The sequence below is a fragment of the Panthera onca genome, chromosome E3 (genome assembly GCF_046562875.1).
Source record: "Panthera onca isolate mPanOnc1 chromosome E3, mPanOnc1 haplotype 2, whole genome shotgun sequence".
Taxonomy (NCBI): domain Eukaryota; kingdom Metazoa; phylum Chordata; class Mammalia; order Carnivora; family Felidae; genus Panthera; species Panthera onca.
Genome location: NC_138354.1, coordinates 9627067 through 9646728, shown reverse-complemented (window position 1 = coordinate 9646728; position 19662 = coordinate 9627067). Strand labels below are relative to the sequence as shown.

Genomic DNA, 19662 nt, shown 5'->3' with positions numbered 1-19662 from the left:
CGCAGCTCAGGCAGAGGACCTCTCCCTCCCCCGATGCAGCCTAGATTAGTCACACTTTCCCTCCTCACAAACCACCGATAGGCCCCCCTGCGTGATCGGCCCCCCTGCGTATGCGCATCTCCAATGTCCCCCAGATGACCCAAGGGAGCCAGGGAACGCACCGTTTACTTAGCCCTGACTAAGCTCGGCCAAGCAACATGCCATTCCTTTTTTTTTTTTTTTTTTTTTAACATTTTAGTTTGAGATAATTTTAGACTTTAAGAAGAATTGCAAAAATAGTTCAGAGTTCCCGTACATCTTTGCTCAGCTTCCCCTTACACTAACTAACATGTTACATAAGCGTAGGAAAATCATCAAAGCTAAGAAGCTCACCTGGGTGCAATACTATCAACTATGTACTACAGAACTCATTTGGATTGCTTCCTGTGTTCCCACTATGGTCCTCCTTCTGCTCCAGGACCCAATCAGGATCCCACTTCGTACTGTCTCGTCTCCGGCCTGTGGCAGCTCCTTAGTCTTTCCTGGTCTTTTAAGACCTTGACATTTTGTTTTTTAATGTGTATATTTGAGAGAGAGAGAGAGAGAGAGAGAGAGAGAGAGAGAGAGAACGACTGGGGGAGGGGCAGAGAGAGGGAGACACAAAATCCGAAGCAGGCTCCGGGCTCCAAGCTGTCAGCACCGAGCCTGACGTGGGGCTTGAACCCATGAACCATGAGATCGTGACCTGAGCTGAAGTCGGTCGCTTAATCAACTGAGCCACCTAGGCATCCCAAGTCCTTGACGTTTTTGAAGAACCGCTAGTCTGTTATTTTGTAGAACATCCCTCACTGGCTTTGTCTGATGTTTCTCATGATAAGATTGGGGCTATGCACTTTTGGCAAGAAAACCACTCGGGTGATGTGCCCAGTTCAGCGTATCTGTCAGGAGCCATTCATTTTCACACACCGGTTTCTTGGGTTTCTCTGGATACTCAAGGCAGCCCCGTGAGACAGGTATTATTATCCCCATTACACAGATGGGAATATTGAGGCAAAGAAATTAAGGCATTTGCCCGAGGTCACTGGGGTGATAAGCGGCAGAGACAGGATTTGCACCCAGTTCTTTCTAGGACACGCCAAGCTGCCATTTCACTTCTTTCCAATTTAAACTCATTCATATGACCTTGACTGATTGGGAGAAATTGGACTTGAATGGTTAACCTAATTATTCCTAGTCTTACAGATAGGATTCTAAAACCGATGACTCCCAACAGCTAACATTTATTGAGCGCCTACTATTTGCCTGGCATAAGGCTTCATGTTTCATCCCTAAAGTATCTTGCTCAAAACCTTGCCACAACACAGTGGAGTTGGTGCTGCAGGGGCCTGATCCCTTATCCCAAACTTCTGGGGTCACGTGTGTCTGGGGAGTTAGGACTTCAGGGTTTGGGCAACACCCTCTGATCAAACACGGTCATCTTTGCAGCATATCGTAGGACCTTCCATTCTAAGACGGGCACAGAACACAGTCTACAAACAGGCCCAGACAAGTACAGGTCGGGCACCACACTCTGAAATAAACCTGTAGTCTTCCAGACCTTCGGGATCTCAGAACTGCAGACCAGGAATTGTGGGCCTATTACATAAAGTCGTTTGCAAATGAGGAGGCAGAGGCTGGGAGGGTCTCAGGGCCACTCATTACCCAGCCTGCCCCTCACTCTGAGGCCTAAGGCAGAATAGTAGCTGGGAATCTACCCCAGGCATTTAAGACTCTCTCCTACCAATGGGTTTTATTTCCCATTTCCCATGAGAAAAGACATTCTGAATACGTTCCATGGCACGGAGAATAAATAGAAGGAAACCCCAGGCTCTGAGCCGTCCCCTGAGCAGGGTGTGAAGGAGATGACCACACCGTCACCAGTCACCGTCATCGCTATGACAGTTACTGTTTTTCTAAGGCATTAGAGGAAACTTTGTCTTTCCATAAAAATATCATTAGTGTCATCAGATCAGTCTTGTCCAATCAGCCCCAAGTTCTGCTTCCAACGAGGCCCCCAAAGGGGTCTGTGAGGTCCAGGTCTTTCCCTATGACATAAGGATACCCTTAATTGCTCAGACTTTCCTTCTTAAAAGGTCACGGCTAAATCATCTGTGAGTTGATCCAGACTCCTACGGCCCTATACGGTTTAGCCGACTTTGCCTCTCGCGTTAGGTGGGCCTTAATCCCCACTGTGCACAGGGAGGCACCCCTTCACTTGCCCTATAATTACTTTCCAGTTAGAGGTTTGGGAAGAAAGTTCCAGACAGCAACAATCATCACTGGTTGACGTCACCTTCGCGATTGCTGACTTCCCTCCAACCTCCTGCTCATTCACCTTCTCACTTGACCTAGGATGGGGACACCGAGGCAACCCCCACCATAATGAGTAAGTGGAGATTTGCATATTAAGGGAGAGCTGTGGATGAATCAGTGGTAAGCACACAGAACCCCAAGCAAGCAAATGAAAACAATTCATTAGTCTGGGAATAACAAAAACTTAGGCAGGAAAGGAAAAGATACCACATATACTCAGCTGCTCCTGGCATTTCCAGGGTCGTGATAAAGTTGACACTGAATAGAGAGTTAAAACTCTAGCGGCACAGAGGAGGAAAAGTGCCCTGGGGATGGGGGGAGTATATATGCAGATGAAAGCTAGATCTTTATCTTCCAGAATGGCAGGTTCACAATAATGGCTATAATGAGGTTCACAATAATGGCTGTAACGAAAGCAGTTTCCAGAATTAAAAGTGGTGTGCTTCTGGGAAGCAGGAAATAGTTGGGGAGGAGCAAAGTGCTGGACCAGGACATTCCTGGATTGTGGTGACAAGTCTGAGTTGCTATCTGACCCTTGAAACTGTGTACATGCAGACCTTCAACGGAAATAAAATCACACAACTGGTCACAGGCAGAGCCGCGACCCAGACCCCAGTGTTCTGCCCTCCTGTCTGTGCCTTCGCTTCGGCCTTTGTCTTTCCAGACTAGACAATTCCTTCTGCATGCCCTCTGTCATCTTAGCCGACATTTGAGCCAGCCCTGGGACTTAGGACCAGAAAGATTCCTCCAAGCACGCCATCCCTCCCCAGGTCCGGTGCAAAGGCGGGCCAGTGTGTGGGGGGGGTCATGGTCCAGGCAATCGCCTCCTGAGATCTCCTGGTAACTCTTCCTGTGGTTCTGCGCCCACCCTTGAAAATGTGGGATTTCCTCATCTAGGTGACCCTCAACTCAGGCGTCCTCGGGCAGCAGACCAACAAGGAAGCCAAGATCCATTCATTTACTTATCTCACAGCCATGAGCCTACCCCATGCCCAGAAGTACACTAGTCCCCCAAATTTGGATGTGCTTAAGTACTAGTAACAGAATCATAATATCAGCTGATACTTCTTTTTTTTTTTTAAGTTTATTTGTTTATTTTGAGAGAGAGAGAGAAAGCATAAGCAGGGGAGGGACAGAGACAGAGAGGGAGACAGAATTCCAAGCAGCCTCTGCACAGTCAGCACAGAGCCTGATGAGGGGCTCAAACTCACGAACCACGAGGTCATGACCTGAGTCGAAGTCAGACGCTTAACTGATTGAGCCACCCAAGCACCCCACGAGCTGATACATCTGAGTGCTCGCTATATGGATGGCAATGCACTGAGCGTTTTCCTTGCATTATGTCATTTAATGATTTCAACCGCCTATGAGGTAGGTATTTTCATTACTGTAGATGCTATTCCCATGGCTCTCTGCTTAACTGAGTCAGATCAAGCTATGCCCACCAGCGTCTCTGTAAAGCAGCCTGCCTGGAACCCATGGCAGGTGACCCGCCGGACCTAAAGCCCATGCTCCTAACCTTTACAGAGTCTTGGGGCACGACATGGACCCAGACACAAGGCTGGGTCTGCCTCAAATCTGGGCAAGGATTTGCAGAATGGACCCTAGGCAAGTTGAAGTTTCTTTTCTAATCCTCACTTTCCTCTGGGAAACTGGACTGGATCAGAGGCCACACCTCAGAAAACGGGAGGCACCAGGGAGGGAAGGTCAATGGGTGAAGCAGGCTGGCAGAAGACAAAATGGCACCCTTCTGGACACCCTGCGTGGCCTTTGAGTCAGTGTCAAAGAGTTTTTCTGGAAAATCATTTTTGTCATGTGCTACAACCTTGGCCTAACGGACTAACCCCGGGAAGCCCAAGATCAGAAGTTGCTCCCGGAGTTTTGCAGTGCTCAGACTATGCAGATGTACCTGGTCTGCAGTCCTACAGAAGACTGTGTGTGCTTGGGCAGAAGTGACCAACTGCAAAGGACTTCTCACTAGGTAATTTTCCTGTGTGAGTGACTTTGGAAGGCCAGTTCTTGGTGGGCGGGGAGGCACAAGACCCTCTCTGACCAATGCAGAAGAAGTTACCCATAGAAGTTAAGTGCAGCCAGGGCTACAGAGGAAGGTCTCACAGAGAAGGAAAGCCAAATAGGATTCCATGTTCGAAGCTGAGAAACGGGACAGCAAAACTGGAATAACAAGGGCCAGGTGTTGTCAAAAGACAGTCAACTCTCACAGGGCTGCTGCTTCAGTCAATAACTGTGCTTTCACAGAATCACCAAGTCTCTCAACCTTCGGGGTGATCTCAGCCAATCCCCCTCATTTCACGACTGTGACTGAAGACCTGTATGTAGGAGGTAGGGACCACGATGGAGCAGGGGGAACCACAGCCAGGAGAAGCAAGACTTCCTGATTCTTTTCTTTTTTTAAGTTGATTTATTTTGAGAAAGAGAGAGACAGAAAGTGAATGTGGGCAGAGACAGAGGGAGGGAGAGAGAATCCCAAGCAGGCTCCGCACTATCAGCACAGATGCCTCACACAGAGCTCGAACTCACAAACTATGAGATCATGACCTGAGCTGAAATCAAGAGTCGGACATTTAACCACTGAGCCACTCAGGCGCTCCCCCCTTTTTTTAAAGATTTTATTTTTAAGCAATCTCTACACCCAACGTGGGGCTCGAACTCACAACCCAGAGATCAAGCGTTCATGCTCTGCCGACTGAGCCAGCCAGGTGCCCTGAGGGTTCCCAATTCTTAATTCAGTGCTAAGGGAGCTCCTGGCTGCCAGGACTACCCAGGCACACTCCAGACCACCCTGGTGACCCTGAAGAAGGACCAGCACACTGCAGGGCCACCCCGAGGGAAGCTGTTCATTTGTCACCACCTCTGATTCCTGACCACAAGTCAGCTCTCTTTCGAGCAAAGACGCCATCATGATCGTAGAGAAAACAAAGGGATTTCTCACCCGCCTTTTTTAATAGACAGCACAGGGCTTGATCAAGAAAAAGAAAAAAGTAAGGTTAAGTAAATTATATCTGTGACCCTCACACTTGGAATTGCACCAAAGGACCCCACAGCGCAGCAGGAAAGAATGTTTGAACGGCTGCTGAATTGTTTTCCCAGGATAAGATTTCTGTGAATAGGCACCAAGTGTGGAAACGCAATGTGTTATCTATGGCCACAATAAGCACAGATGAAATAACAAGTGTCCCTCCGGGTTTAAAAAGGGTGGCCTGTCTGTGCAGCGAGGCAAGGGCTGCATGAGGTTTGTTGTCCCAGAGCGTGAGTTACCTGTTATCATCCCGTATCGGCTTCTTATCGCCAAAGTAACAAATTACCACCAATTTAGAAGCTTAAAACAACGCCCGTTTATCAGCTCTCGGTCCTGCGGGTCAGAAGGCTAACTCGGTTTCACTGGGCTAAATGCAAGGTGCTGGTGCAGCTGCGTTCCTTACTGGGAAAAGTTCAGATTACTCTCCCCATCTTAAGGTCCTTAATTACATCTGCAAAGGCCCTTTTCGCCATGTGAATGTGGTGGGAGGGGGGCGTATATTGTGTTGCCTACCACATCCTTGTCATCCCACCTGTGGGACACACTTTGGGAATACTGGCTCCCAGCGCACCGACTCTTGCACGCACAAGCCTCTTTCTGGAAAGCGTCCCTCCCACTGAATCCTCCGCTCCTAAAACAGGCTCTCCTCTCCCTACCACCGTAGCCAAACCTACAGCTTCAGTCCAATGTGACAGAGACCACGTACATTCACCCCAGCATGGGGCACCTGCCTTGGAATGGGATCTGGGCCCTATTCCATTTTCGGATAGAGCAACAATCAAATACAGTCAGGTCCTCAGTACGCATTATGAGTTCACTCAGCAAACATTTGTTGAGGGCCTGCGGGGCCCTGAGCATCATGCTTGGGGTGGGGGCTACAAAGAAGGCTAAGCTACAGGGAAAGTCACAGTCCATCATGGACAGTCATCCAGATCAACACGTTGACACAGAAACACGCAGAAATACCATCAAGTAGATGTGCCCAGAAGAGTGGTGGAGGAACTTCCCAGAGAGGGGGCCATCGGACATGGGACTTCAAGAATGAGGAATTTAGCCAGGTGGAAAAAGTGGGAGCGGCATTCTAGGCCAAAAAGAATGCTGTGCCACCTGGAGACACACAGAGGCGTGAAGCAGTGGGCTGCTGGGATAGAGTAGGGCTGGGGGGGAGGGGGTGTGGGGCGCAAAGTTTGGCTCTGTGCAATGACCATATGCTTGAGTTTCAGCTTAGAGTGACAAAGAGGCTTTTAAAACATGGAGTTATAGGGGCACTGGGTGGCTTAGTCAGTTGAGTGTTCGACTTTGGCTCAGGGCATGATCTCGCGGTTCGTGAGTTTGAGCCCCACGCTGGACTTGCTGCTGTCAGCCTGTCAGCGCAGAGCCCATTTTGGATCCTCTGTCCCCCTCGCTCTGCCCCTCCCCGGCTTACGCTCTCCCCAGAATAAATAAATATTAAAAAAAAAAATTAAAACATGGAGTGATACAAGCAGGTATGCCTTTTAAAACAGAACTCGTTAAGACAGCCAAAGGGAGGGTAGATCTCCCGAGGGGCGGCGCTGGATGGCAGGAAGGCCAGCTGGGCTGTGCAAGACGTAGCTCAGGCTCCAGAAAGAGGCCTGAGCTGAGGCAGAAGCAGCGGGTGGCAAAGCAGGAGCGATATGGACAACGATCAAGGAGTCAGGAAGACACAACAACTGGACTCCGTGCATAGCCGCAGGGGCGCAGAACGCAGGGAGGTCAAAATGGCCGCGAGAATTTCAGCCTCAAGGGTCAGGGATGGTTTATAAACTGGGATTCTCTAGAACCGAGAACAAAGGACAGGGAGCCAGTTTGTGGCAGGAGACAAAGTTCGGGTCTAGGTGTGTGGGGTTAGTTTTGTTTTTTATCAGCAGTAATGGGCTTAAGGCTGTACAGGGAGGTCCCTTCCTGCAATAAGAATCTCAAGAGAACAGGGCACCTCAAGTCACTTCCAAGCATGAGTCAGGGAGCTGACGTTCAAGAGGAAGTCCCTGAGAACCACCCAGAGTTACGTCAGACAGCTGGTCTCTTCAGGGGCCCCGGCTCTTGCGGGCTCCAGTCGTGCTCCCGTGAACCCAGAGTCAGGGTGTACTTCTTAGGGTTCACAGTTCAGAACTGGGACCAAAAATGGCTGACACTCATCAGGGCTTCACTCAAAATATTTCATCCTTCATGCTATGGACCCTTATCAAGAGTCACTCGGGGCCAGATGCTGTGTCAGGAGCCTGAGGCTTCAAAGATGAATAAGGTTCTCAACACAGAGTCTTGGCATGCCTACCAGGTGCCAGGCCCGGAGAGGTAGAGTCCTGGGCTGACCTGTAACTTCAAGGGAAGTTGCCCTGCATCTTGCTCAGAGGCAAAACCACACAGCTCATGCCTGTCAATCTCTTTCTGAAGGATCATGGAAAATGGGAGGGAAGAATATAGCATCGGTCAAGACGGACCCAAGAAAAACCAGAGAAAGCATTAGTTTCCAGATCACTATGGCAGAAGGGCCACATGACAGGCAGTAAGACGTAATCACACACACACACACACACACACACACACACACACACACACACACATACACACACACCAACAACTGTCTAAACTAAGAACTGTCATTGTGGGTTGGCCCCAGGGACCATGCAGCAGGACAGGGACCTCACAGAACCACCGTTAGAAGGTCAGCGTTTCGGCCATGTTCCCTCAAGACATCCCCCAAGCTCCCAGGTTCTCCCACTTGACATTGCTGGTCAAGCAAGACTCGATCTACATCTGTGGAGCACAAGCCAAGCGTGGGGTCATGTCTTCCACAAGTCCGCCACCCAGATCTTTTTTTTTTAACTAATTTTATTGTTATTTTTTTAAGTTTGTTTATTTATTTTGAGAGAGAACAAGCTGGAGAGGGGCAGAGAGGCCGTGGGGCGGGAGGGACAGAAAATCTGAAGTGGGCTCCACTCTGACAGCTGAGAGCCCAATGCGCGGCTTGAACTCACGAACCATGAGATCATGACCTGAACCGAAGTCAGACGCTTAGGCAACTGAGCCACCCAGGTGCCCCCCCCCCCACCCCAGATCTTTGCTTTTATTCAAATATGCTTCTTTTGAGCCTATACCACACTTTCTTCTCTCATTCTCTCCCTTGAGAACTTTTCATCACCTGATTTATTTTGTACTTCACGGACCTCCCGAGCCTTAGCCAGTGTGTAATTCCCTCTGCTAGACATGGAGTGACTCACTGAAAGACGAGGGAGGACCTGAGGGCCCGTCTGCCGCTGCAGACACAAGACACAAATGAATGGAAGCCGAGGGCAACACGCTCAGTGTGGTCTAATGATAAGTCTCAACTTCACAACTACCTGTTACAGCGGGGCTTGGAACATGATGCTTGGATACTTGTGTGTCTTCAATCAAAAGCTGCATCAGAAGGGTTTTCACAGGGGAGGGGCGCCTGGGTGGTTGAGTCGGTTAAGCACCTGACTCCTATTTTCGGCTCAGGTCGTGATCTTGTGGTTTGTGGGATCGAGCCCCGTGTTGGGCTCTGCACTAACAGCACAGCCTGCTTCGGGTTCTCTCTCTGCCCCTCCCCTGCTCGTGCTCTCTCTCTCTCAAAATAAATAAATAAACATTAAAAAAAAAGAAGGGTTTGGGGCGCCTGGGTGGCTCGGTCGGTTAAGCGTCCGACTTCAGCTCAGGTCATGATATCACAGTTGGTGGGTTCGAGCCCTGTGTCGGGCTCTGTGCTGACAGCTCAGAGCCTGGAGCCTGCTTCAGATTCTGTGTCTTCCTCTCTCTCTGCCCCTCCCATGCCCGTGATCTGTCTCTGTCTCTGTCTCTGTCTCTAATAAATAAACATTAAAAATTAAAAAAAAAAAGAAGGGTTTTCACAGGGGAAGCTATATTTGGGGGAGACCTCAAACGGTGGGTGGGCATGTAAGTGGTAAGTTCTTGGCCTCCTCAAGACACTGTCTCTTACTCCCTGGAAGGAGTTTTTTTTTAACCTTCTGTATTTTGAAATATAACATAGAGAAAAACTGCACAAAATAAAATGTACAGCTTAATAAATTATCATAAACTACTACACAGACCAATGAACAGATTGATGGCAGGACCTCAGCCACTCTCCTTGTACATCTTCTCAATCACTAACCTCCCTTGCATCCAAGGACAATATTTATCTGGCCTTTTATGGTGATCGTCCCCCTATTTCCCCTTATTTCTTTACTGCTTTACTGTCGAAGCAGCAGACTTAATACCAGTTTAGCTTTGCCTGTTTTGTGAACTTGATACAAATGGAAGCATACAGAAGGTGTCCTTTTGGCTCTGCCTTTTTTTTTTTTTTTTTTTTTTCCATTCACCATTCTGTGTGTAAGATTCATCCACGTTGTTGAATGTAACTCCAGCTTCTTCATTCTCCGTGTTGTGTAGTATCCCGAGGAGAGACCACATCACGATTCAGTCAGTGATCCATCTACTGTTAAGGGCTTTTGGATTATTTCCAGTCCGGAGCTGGTGCAAAAGGTGGTTATGAATATGCTTCCAGAGATCTTTTGGGGCACGTGTGTGCACTGCTGTTGGGTATACAGCTAACAGGAAAAGTGCTGGCCTCTTGAGTCTGTACATCCTTAATTTTAGGATAACACCAGGCTGCTACCCAACGCATTACACGAACATGCAGCCCCGTCAGCAATGCATGAGCGTTTCCATTGCTCTGCACCCTTGCCAATGCTCGGCACTGTCAGTGTTTCTTTTTTTTTCCATTTTTATTTCAGCCATGTTGATGGGCACCTAGTGGTATCTCATTGCAATTAAAAAAAAATTTTTTTTAACATTTATTTATTTTTGAGAGACCGAGAGAGACAGAGTGCAAGTGGGGAAGGGGCAGAGAGAGAGGGAGACACAGAATCCGAAGCAGGCTCCGAGTTCTGAGCTGTCAGCACAGAGCCCGACGCAGGGCTCGAACTCATGAACTGTGAGATCATGACCTGAGCGGAAGTAGGATGGATGCTTAACCGACTGAACCACCCAGGTGCCCCTCGTTGCAATTTTAATTTGCATTTCCTTGATTACTAATGAGGTTGCACGTTTTCATATGTTTATCGGCCATTTGTTCATTCTCTTTTGTGAAGTTCTTCCTGACTATTTTTCTTTTCTTTTTTTTTTTTAAACGTTTATTTATTTTTGAGACAGAGAGAGACAGAGCATGAACGGGGAGGGTCAGAGAGAGAGGGAGACACAGAATCTGAAACAGGCTCCAGGCTCTGAGCTGTCAGCACAGAGCCCGATGCGGGGCTCGAACTCACGGACCGCGAGATCATGACCTGAGCCGAAGTTGGACGCCCAACCGACTGAGCCACCCAGGCGCCCCAGTTCCTGACTATTTTTCATTTAGGTGGTCCTTTGATCTCTTTTCAGATTTTTTTTTTTTTTTTTTTTTTTTTTTTACACATTCTGGAAACAGGCCCTCTGATAGTTATGTGTGTTGCAAAAATCTGGGAGGAATTTCAAAAGTCCAAATAAATCAATTGCAAAAGACGTAGAGAAAAAAAAAAATCTGTCATTTTTCTAAGTTACCAGCCCCAGACCAAGCTTCAGCTTTAAAGGGAGATCTAGAAAGAACACAATTTGAGATAAGACCCACCAGGTTCAAGCGTCTGCGAGCCCATTTCCTGAGTGCTCTCGGGCAAGTCACTTAAGCTCTCTGAGCCTCAGTGACCACACTTGAGAACGGCCCACTGTTTGTCACACGGCTGTTCTGTGGCTGAAGGGAGGTTATGTGCAAATGTGCTTTATAAACTGCCTATCAGTTAAAATCAGAAGCAATCGGCCACACGGGCTTCCTGAACGGCCCCAACCAGCTTCCGAAGAGCTGTCTCTAGCGCTAACAGAGGCGGCAGCAGCAACCTTTCAGATCCAAGAAAATCCCCATTCTCCCTTCCACCGTCTCAGCCAGAGGACACTTTCAATCCCCGTCCCTCTGCCCGCACTGTGTCAGACTGGACTGCCCACGAGCCAGGAGCAGGGCTCCTCCCCGCCTGCCCGGGCAGGAAAACAGGAAGCAGCCCCCACCCTGCCAGGAGGTGGGGCTGACAAGCTCCCTTTCCTAGGTGGGCACCTCTCCAGGCCATCAACCCTCTGGATGCGGGAGAAGCACTGGCCGCTGGCCCACCGCCCCGCCACCCCCCACCCGGGTCTGCTCCGTACTTTGTCCCAAGGTGGTGGAGTGAGTGGGCCGGTGGACAGGGGGTGTAGAACAGTCCTCCTCGGTGCCTTGCTGACATGCCAGGCAAGGAGCCCTTTCAGTGCCCAAGTGGGGCGGGGACTCAGCTCTCCGGCCACGTGGGTGCTCCTCGTCCCATTCTAAGCAAGGTTCAGCACCATCCTTTCATGCGCCCCAGTCTACATACAGGGGGGACGTGGAAGCTTTTCAAGGGAGCAGCCTAGAGCTCCGATCAAGCGCGGGTCCCTATTCCTCAGGGTGGAAACCCGCTTACAGGAATTTCATTAGCCCAAATGGTTGAGAGCTGGAAATCTTGCCCGGCCTCCCCAGTTTGAGCGGAGAAATTCAGTAGCAGAGCCAGATTTGCTCACTCCTCAGGGAGCACTCTCACATTATGTGCACATCCCTTACTCCAGCAGCAGTACGCAGGCCACTGCCATCAGCCGCGTCCAGGTGCCTGGGACACACCAGGCCAGTTTCTCTCCCTTCCCCGTAATACCTTCTAGCTCAGAATGGCCCCACCCGAAGCAGAAAGAAACCTTGGGAAGTCCAAGCCCGTGTTCTGGGAATGTTTATAAAGTGTTCGGAACTTAACGGAAATCCAAATCATCGACCGTGAGCCCTAATCCCATCTCTAGACTCTGCAGGCTCTGTCCTAAATGGATACCCTGGGCGCACCAGCCTGGCACACAGGGCAGTCACTTAGTAAGAGTTAATCATTGGAGAAATCAAAGCAGACAGAGGGAGAGCCTCCAAAATGTGCAAAGGGAAAGTACTCTGCAAGCAGAGGCCTGCCTGTAGCACCCAGGCTCCCAGTAGTTCCTCCAACTGTTTTACATCCACACATTTGGCAAACAGGCCCAGCGCCTGCCTCCTGCAAGGGCTCGCTCAGCACGGAGAGCCAGACCCTGCCCCCAAGAGCTTACGGTCTGGGAGAGAAGCCACGGTGTGACCTGGGTGGATGGGACAGACAGACGGTAGCTACGGGCCCCTGCTTGCTGGAATACCTGATCTGGCTGGAGGAGACTGCAGTGGCGGTCTAGTGCAGGGATGCGGTGTTAAGGCCCGGAAGAGAGAGGCGCCAGGGACCCTTAGGTGCCCCGTCATGCAGGGCTTCTTGGGACCCAGCAAAGGTTCTTGAGAAAAGGGGGTTACAGAAGCCAGTGTTGGGCTTTAGAGACAACCCGTCTGGCCCCAGGCTATTTGGGAAGCAGAAAGGAGGGGATTACACCAACACTGGAAAGAGGTACTAAGGGCAGGAACAGTGCAGAGCAGAGCAGTGGACAAGAGAAACATCACAGAGCACAGTGTGGCTGTGAGGAAACAGGAAAGGGAGGACTCACAGTGGATGCCAAGGAGCTGAAGGGCACCAGCGAGGACCAGACACTGGCATTCAGAGGCTGGGGAGGCCCAAAGTTGAGTCTGGAGCATGTGTGGTTTATGTAGGGACAAATGTCCAATGGGAAGTGGTCACACAGGCCAAGAACTCAGGAGGTGGCGTCACAGGAAGTAAGAAAAGAAACTATCAGAGGAGCTGAGCACAGAGGAAGTGGACAGAAGGTGAAAGAGAAGTGGGGTGAGGTTAGCACTTTGGGGACCCAACTGTTAGGGGGGAGAAAGAGAGCTGAGGGGGCTAGGCTGTGACTCCAGGGTGACAAGCACAATCCGGGGCTGGTTTTCCTGAGTTTGGGTCCCGACTCTGACCCTGACTTCAGAACCTTGGGCTGGTTACTGACATGTCTAAGCCTTGATTTCCTCATCTGTAAAACAGGGATCATAATTTGTAAATTCCTTCCAAGAACTGGGAGCAGGTGTGGCTCGTAAAGGCCTTTACCGTGTGCACACAGCAAATGCTATAAATGTTGGCTATTCTCATTATTATCAATGGGAGGAAACCAAAGTACAGAACCACAAGTTCAAAGAAAGCTCTTAGCATCCTCTCTCTTTCCAATACCAACTAAGAGAGCAAGCAGGGGACAGGAGGGGGACAACACCTTTTATGTTAGAAACCATTCCCGTGCAGCCAGAGTCAAGAAGCCCTGATCCCTCGGGGCGCCTGGGTGGTTCAGTGGGTTAAGCGTCTGACTTCGGCTCAGGTCATGATCTCACAGTTCGTGGGTTCGAGCCCCATGTTGGGCTCTGTGTTGACAGCTGGGAGATTGGCATCTGCTTCGGATTCTGTGTCTCCCTCTCTCTCTGCCCCTTCCCCTGCTCATGCTGTCTCTCTTAAAAATAGTCATTAAAAAAAAAATAAAAAAAAATAAAAAAGAAGCCCTGATCCCTCTGCTCAAACCCCAAAATTTTTGAGCAGGTGAATCAAAGCCAGAGCTGAAGATCATGAGCAAAATGGTAGAAACACCCCCTGACTTTTTGGTCATCAGATTTCAGAACCCTGGCTTCTCGGTTTACTCGCTGCATGACCTTGGACAAGTCACTTGGCCTCTCTGAGCCTGAGCTATTAAATAGAATAATGGCTATAAATCACTCAGCGTGTTTCTAGTGCCCACCAGGCCCTCAATAAATATTTGTCTCTGTCTCTTCCTCTCGAGAACCTGAGTTTCCTGGCTCTTTCCAGCTCACGGTTGGTTGGGATCCTGTTACTCTGTGGAGAGCTCCACTGGAAGGCTCTGTGTTTCCAGAGCCCCAACGCCTCCTCTGACCTTAGCAATCACCAACCACAGAGCAGAGGTGCTCAAATTTCAGGGTGCCCAGGGCTACCCAGGGCTCTGGCTGAAATGCAAGCTCTCATTCAGTAGGTGATGCTGGTGCTGTAAGTCCTCTGTGTAGAAGAGCCCCACAGTAGCTGGTCCACCTCTCTGCTGACTCATGAGCTCCCCCAGGCTGGTCTCTTTATCTCACCCATCTCGGTGTCCCCTCCACGCTCTCTGCTCACTAAATGGATGGTGAAAACATAAACCATGGAGAAAACCATTTTCCAGCTAAGCAAATACAGACAGGGAATTTTGTCTATGGGTGCCAGCCCTCCTGGTTCATTCCAGAATTGCCCTCCTTGGCCAACATGAGGACAGCGTGGTAGAAGGGGCCTGGGACCTGGAGTCCTGGATCTGAATCTTGCTTTTCAGTCACCAGCGGGTGGCCCTGGGCAAGTTACCGAGCTCTCACCCGTAAGATGAGGGTGTTATACCCAAGCATAGTAGAGCCCCCAGTGATGGCTAAAACGTGCTGTATAAACTGTAAAGTGTTCCAGGCAAGGTATCATTACCCCAGCAACTTTTTTGAGGGCAAGAGCCACTTTTCACTCCCCTAGAACCTGAAGGGTGCTTGTGATGGGCTGGGTGGGGGACACAGCAGGGATCAGGTTGGAGATGGGGGCTGCGGCAGGTGGGTCTGGGGTCCCCACTCTGGCAGGGATGCTGGCCTAACCAGAAGGAAGGCAGACAATTCACAGTCCTCTCATGGGCATGGGGCAGGGCTCCTGACTGAGGGTGTAGGAGACAAAGGACCAGGAGGGCACTCAGGGGCTGTTAGGAAAAAGCATCAAGTAATTAAAGATGCCACCTGATGCCCACAGCTGAGTTTAACCCAGGCGAGGGCTTCCCTGCTGAGGTTAACCAATCATTTTCTACCCTCACCTACAGCTGGCTCAGCACTAACACAGGCATCTGAGGACACAGGTGAGAGCAAGACACAATCTTGGGGCGCCTGGGTGGCTCAGTTGGTTAAGTGTCCAACTCTTGATTTCAGCTCAGGTGATGATCTCACGGTTCACGAGATCGAGCCCCGAGTTGGGCTCAGTCGGCACATAGCCTGCTTGGGATTCTTTCTCTCTCCCTCTCCCTGTACCCCTCCCCAGCTTGCGTGCTCTCTCAAAATAAATAAATAAACTCAAAAAAAAAAAAAAAAAAGACACAGTCTTGTCCTCATGAAGCTCCTAGTTTACCGAGGGCAACATAGAGAGTGACAGGACAGGGTAACAGGTGTTACGGGTTGAAAGGCAGGAGTGGCCAATTCTGCTTTTCAGCCAGTTAGCCTCATCTGCGCTCATCTCCAGACGTGTTCTTTGCCATTCCCCATTTCTAGAATGCCCACCTCCCCTCCTCTCCACCCAGCAAGCACTATCTCATGCTGAATGGCGGTTAGGTCCTGGTGAGGGCTCCCAACCCCTCTCCACGCCCACGCCAGCCTGTACTTTCCGCATGTGCTCTCGGTAATTATCACATTACCTAGGAACACTTCTGCCCCCCTACTGAAGAGTTAATCACAGCCTGCACCATTACTTGACATTTGTGCTTCCTTCGGTCTCCCCAGATTACAGCAAGAATCACTGAAATTGTGTCCCAAAGTTTACAAAAATGCCTTCACGCCTCTTATTTAATTTAACCCCCACAATACACCTGTAAGGTAAGTATCATCTTTATTTTATAATAAGGAAAACTTAGAAAGGTCTGCCCGAGGTCATAGAGCCTATCCAAGTGCCTGGCTATGAAACTCAAACCTCTTACACTCCAATGCCACTGTTCTACCCAGAGGCACTGGGTGCCACTGTTGCCTCAGAGGCAACACAGCGCAGTGGTTAAAGGCTGGGACCACTTCCAGCTGTGTGACCTTGGGCAGGTGACTTAACCTCTCTGTGCTTCAATTTCCCCATGGAAAATGGGGCTGATGCCCACCTCATGGGTCCTTGTTGAGATTAAAGAAGGTAACACAGCAAAGTACTTAGAACAGTGGCAAACACGATAATTAGCTACAATTATCATTACACCTTGGCTGATTCTCATGGTCTCTCAACTCATTAAAAGGTTTTTCTAGGGGCGCCTGGGTGGCTCAGTCGGTTGGGCGGCCGACTTTGGCTCGGGTCATGATCTCGCGGTCCGTGGGTTCGAGCCCCGCGTCGGGCTCTGTGCTGACAGTTCAGAGCCTGGAGCCTGTTTCAGATTCTGTGTCTCCCTCTCTCTGACCCTCCCCTGTTCATGCTCTGTCTCTCTCTGTCTCAAAAATAAATAAACGTTAAAAAAAATTAAAAAAAAAAAAGTTTTTTCTAGCTCATTTTTATATCTCATAATACATTGGATACAGTTGAAGTCATTAAACAAAATGAGCTTTTGCAGATTGATTAATGCCAAGTTTTAGGACTGTTCTCTTTTCTTCGCTTTCATACCCCCCCCCCTTACGGTTTCAATAATAGAGAAACTTTCTCTTCCTGCCCCAGCCTACCTCCTCACTCTCACCCCCACCCCCAAAACAAGGCACTCGGTCAGGTGTGGCCAATCGCAAGGGTTCCACATATAAAATACCCGCAAACATTGACCTAGAGTCTCCTTTGTTGGGTGGTCCCTGGATGGCGAGGGGACATGCCAGTCCTGGGTAGAAGGAAGCTTTTGCAAATCTAATTTCCATCACTATAATGAGTCAAAGTTTTACGTGTCTTCCTCTAGTGCTCCAGTTTTTACTGATTTGAGACTCCAGACGGAATGGGTTATCATAAAATAACACCTATTTCTTTTCCTTTCCCATTAAAAAAAAAAAAAGAAGACTATTCACACTGCTTCCTGGAGCAAGAAGCCTCAGGATCAGGCAACTCGTTGAGGCAGGAACACACACAGTGGACCAGCAGACGGAAAGATTCTTTCCTTCCAAGGGGGCCAGTCCACAGAGCCAGAAACCCAAACCCAGCTGGTCCCTGGGAGGCAGCAGGGAACTGCCATCTCTCCCATCACGCCTGGGGTAGGATGACCCAGGAAGGGGACACTCCTGACTTTACACCACCCAGACACACGTGCAAAGGGCCAGAGGCAACTGGAAAGAGAAGATGAAGTTCCCAGGGGGGTGAAAAGCTTTCTTCTTTGCAAGATTCCATACACAATACACAGTCAGGTCCTCACAACCTTTCTATCTAAAACCCCAAAGGCCTTCCTTCACATTGGACTGTGTTTGGCGGTGGGGGTGAGGCAGAACACAGCAGGGGAACCAGCCTCTGGCTGTGGAGGCCCAGCTGGATCTTCAAAGGTTCTACCCTGAGCGCAAGAGTGAAGCACAAATCTGCCCATACAACTTTGGCACCGGGATTAAAAGAAGTGCTGTGCCCTTTGAAATGGATTTTGCATACAAACGAGTTGATGAACACCAGAAACATGTCCGCTTTATTCAGTCAAATCAATACACCAGGCATTCAAACTCCGAGGTAGAAATGGATTGTGGCTTTTTGTTGATGACACTGGGGAATTTTGGCCCCCAGCCCTGCTCAGGCTGGACAAATAGGGCAGTCTGCCTATTAGCTGTCAGGCACATCTTGGGGAATGAAACCAAAATCCCAAGTCAGGGCTCTGGGCATCACTGGGCAGCTCATCCTGACCAGCAGCGGGCTGTCCGGCCAAAGGCCGGCCCCTGGCCCCTGGCCCCTGGCCGGCCCTTTCCTCCAGCCCCCATTTTCCAAGCTCGGCCACACGTCGCATTTCCTACATTCCTTCTCGCCGCTCAGACCCCTGCAGCCTGGCCCTCGGAGGCCGACAGCTGGGGGTGGCGTGAGCCAAGCAAGAGGCACTAGGAAGGGGGTGCTGGGGGTGGGGGTGGGGGTGAATGTCAGTGCAACCCAGAAGCGATGGAGAGGGGAGGAAAGGGCTCCCCGCTTCTCATCCCAGTCCAGCGCTCCGCTCTCCGCCGCCACACTTGAGTGGCCCCCCAATGCGCTTCCCCTGCTAAGAGGGCACCCCTTCCATTCGGTCCTTCTTCCGTTCCTTCGGCTCTCACCGTCCCTGTGACCCCTGCCCTGCCCCACGGGTCGTGCCAGCTCCTCGGAGCCGCCCTGCCCTTCTCCCCAGGCCAGCTGGGATGCCTCCGGGTCCCCGACCTCCCCAGGATCGCCTCGACCTGAGCACCCAGATGCTCCCTCTCGCGGCCCCCTTGCCCCGTCCTCCCTGGGCCTGAAGACCTCTGCCCCCTTCAAAGCCCCTCCCGGGCACTGCGTCTCTCGGGATGCCCAAGCCACGCATGCCCCGGGGTCCCCCGGTCCTCACCTGAGTCCGCTCGAAGCTCTCCCGTTCGGCCGCCTCGATCCCCGCGCCCACCCCGCGCCGGCTCAGCACCTTGGGCAGCGGGTTGGGCACCTGCTTCATGGAGCTAGCCATCCGGTCCATGTCGCCGCGCGGAGCCGAGTCAGGGGCCCTCGGCCGCCCCGGGATCCCCACGGCGCCGCCCGCCCCGCCCTACCCGCTGGGATCCGGCGCTAACGGGACGGCTTCCGCCTCCTATTGGCTGGGAGCGCTGCTACTCTCCCGCGGCCCCGCCCCACCCAGAGGCTTCCCCGCCCGCCCCCGCCCCCTCTGGAGCCCCACCGCGCGCCCCGCCCCTCTGGAGCTCTCCGGACCGCGAGGCGCGCCGTGACCGGCCCGGACGCCTGTCCGTCACCGGTTCCAGCCGCCCCCGGAGGGGGCGGGGCGGGGGGCGGGGCCCGGGCCGGGGCTGCCCTGACCTGCCCTCGCCCGCCCCTCCCCCGACGCCCGGCGCGCCGCTTTCCCCGCCTGTTCCCCGCGAGCCGCGCTCTCCTCTGCGGCGGGCGCTGCCAGGTTCCCGGCGTGGTGGGCGGGGGTCACGCGGGCTGGAGCGCCGGGCCTCCCGCAGGGAATCCAGGCCGCCTGGGAATAGCCTTGTTTACGCCGCTCGGGCGGGACGGGAGAGCGCGGGATGGACGGGCTCGGCGGCCGCAGCCCGGGGAAGGGCTGCCCCAGGCCAGGTCCCCGCTGGAAGGGCCAGCGTTGCCCAGACCTGGCGGCCGGAGTGGCGGCCCCCACCCTGCTCCCTCTGCTTCCTCCCGCGTCCTGACCCTGCCCTGCAGCCCTGCCCATCCCCTTTGTAACGATCGCCGATCGCCGACCCGAGGGCGCTGGGTGGGACAGTGGGACACCTATCCAAACCTCTCCGGGTCTGGAGCCGGCCAGAACAAACTTGTTGGTAGAAACCCCTGCTTCTGTTTGTGTTTATATGCGGCTCGGGGCCACCCCTCCCATCCTGTTCGGTGTCAGCCAAGGTGCCGAGAGGCAGAGGGAAGCGTGATCTTCAGCGGAGTTGCCGAAGAAAGAAGTTTCCCGTTAAGTGCTAATGTTGATGTTTTAAAGAC

At 51.6% G+C, this 19662-nt stretch overlaps 1 protein-coding gene across 2 annotated transcripts in view; it reads right to left on the bottom strand.

Moving 5' to 3' along the window:
• The window catches only part of HIP1 (huntingtin interacting protein 1), a 148382-nt gene extending 129634 nt beyond the window's left edge, over positions 1-18748 (bottom strand). The window contains exon 1 of one of the 2 annotated variants that reach the window (XM_060649222.3): positions 18563-18748. In XM_060649222.3, the coding sequence (XP_060505205.3) occupies positions 18563-18682 (120 nt within the window). In that variant the 5' untranslated portion in view covers positions 18683-18748. The remainder of the gene's footprint in view (positions 1-18562) is intronic. The other variant, XM_060649220.3, reaches the window with a different exon arrangement.
• Between the last annotated feature and the right edge of the window lie 914 nt (positions 18749-19662).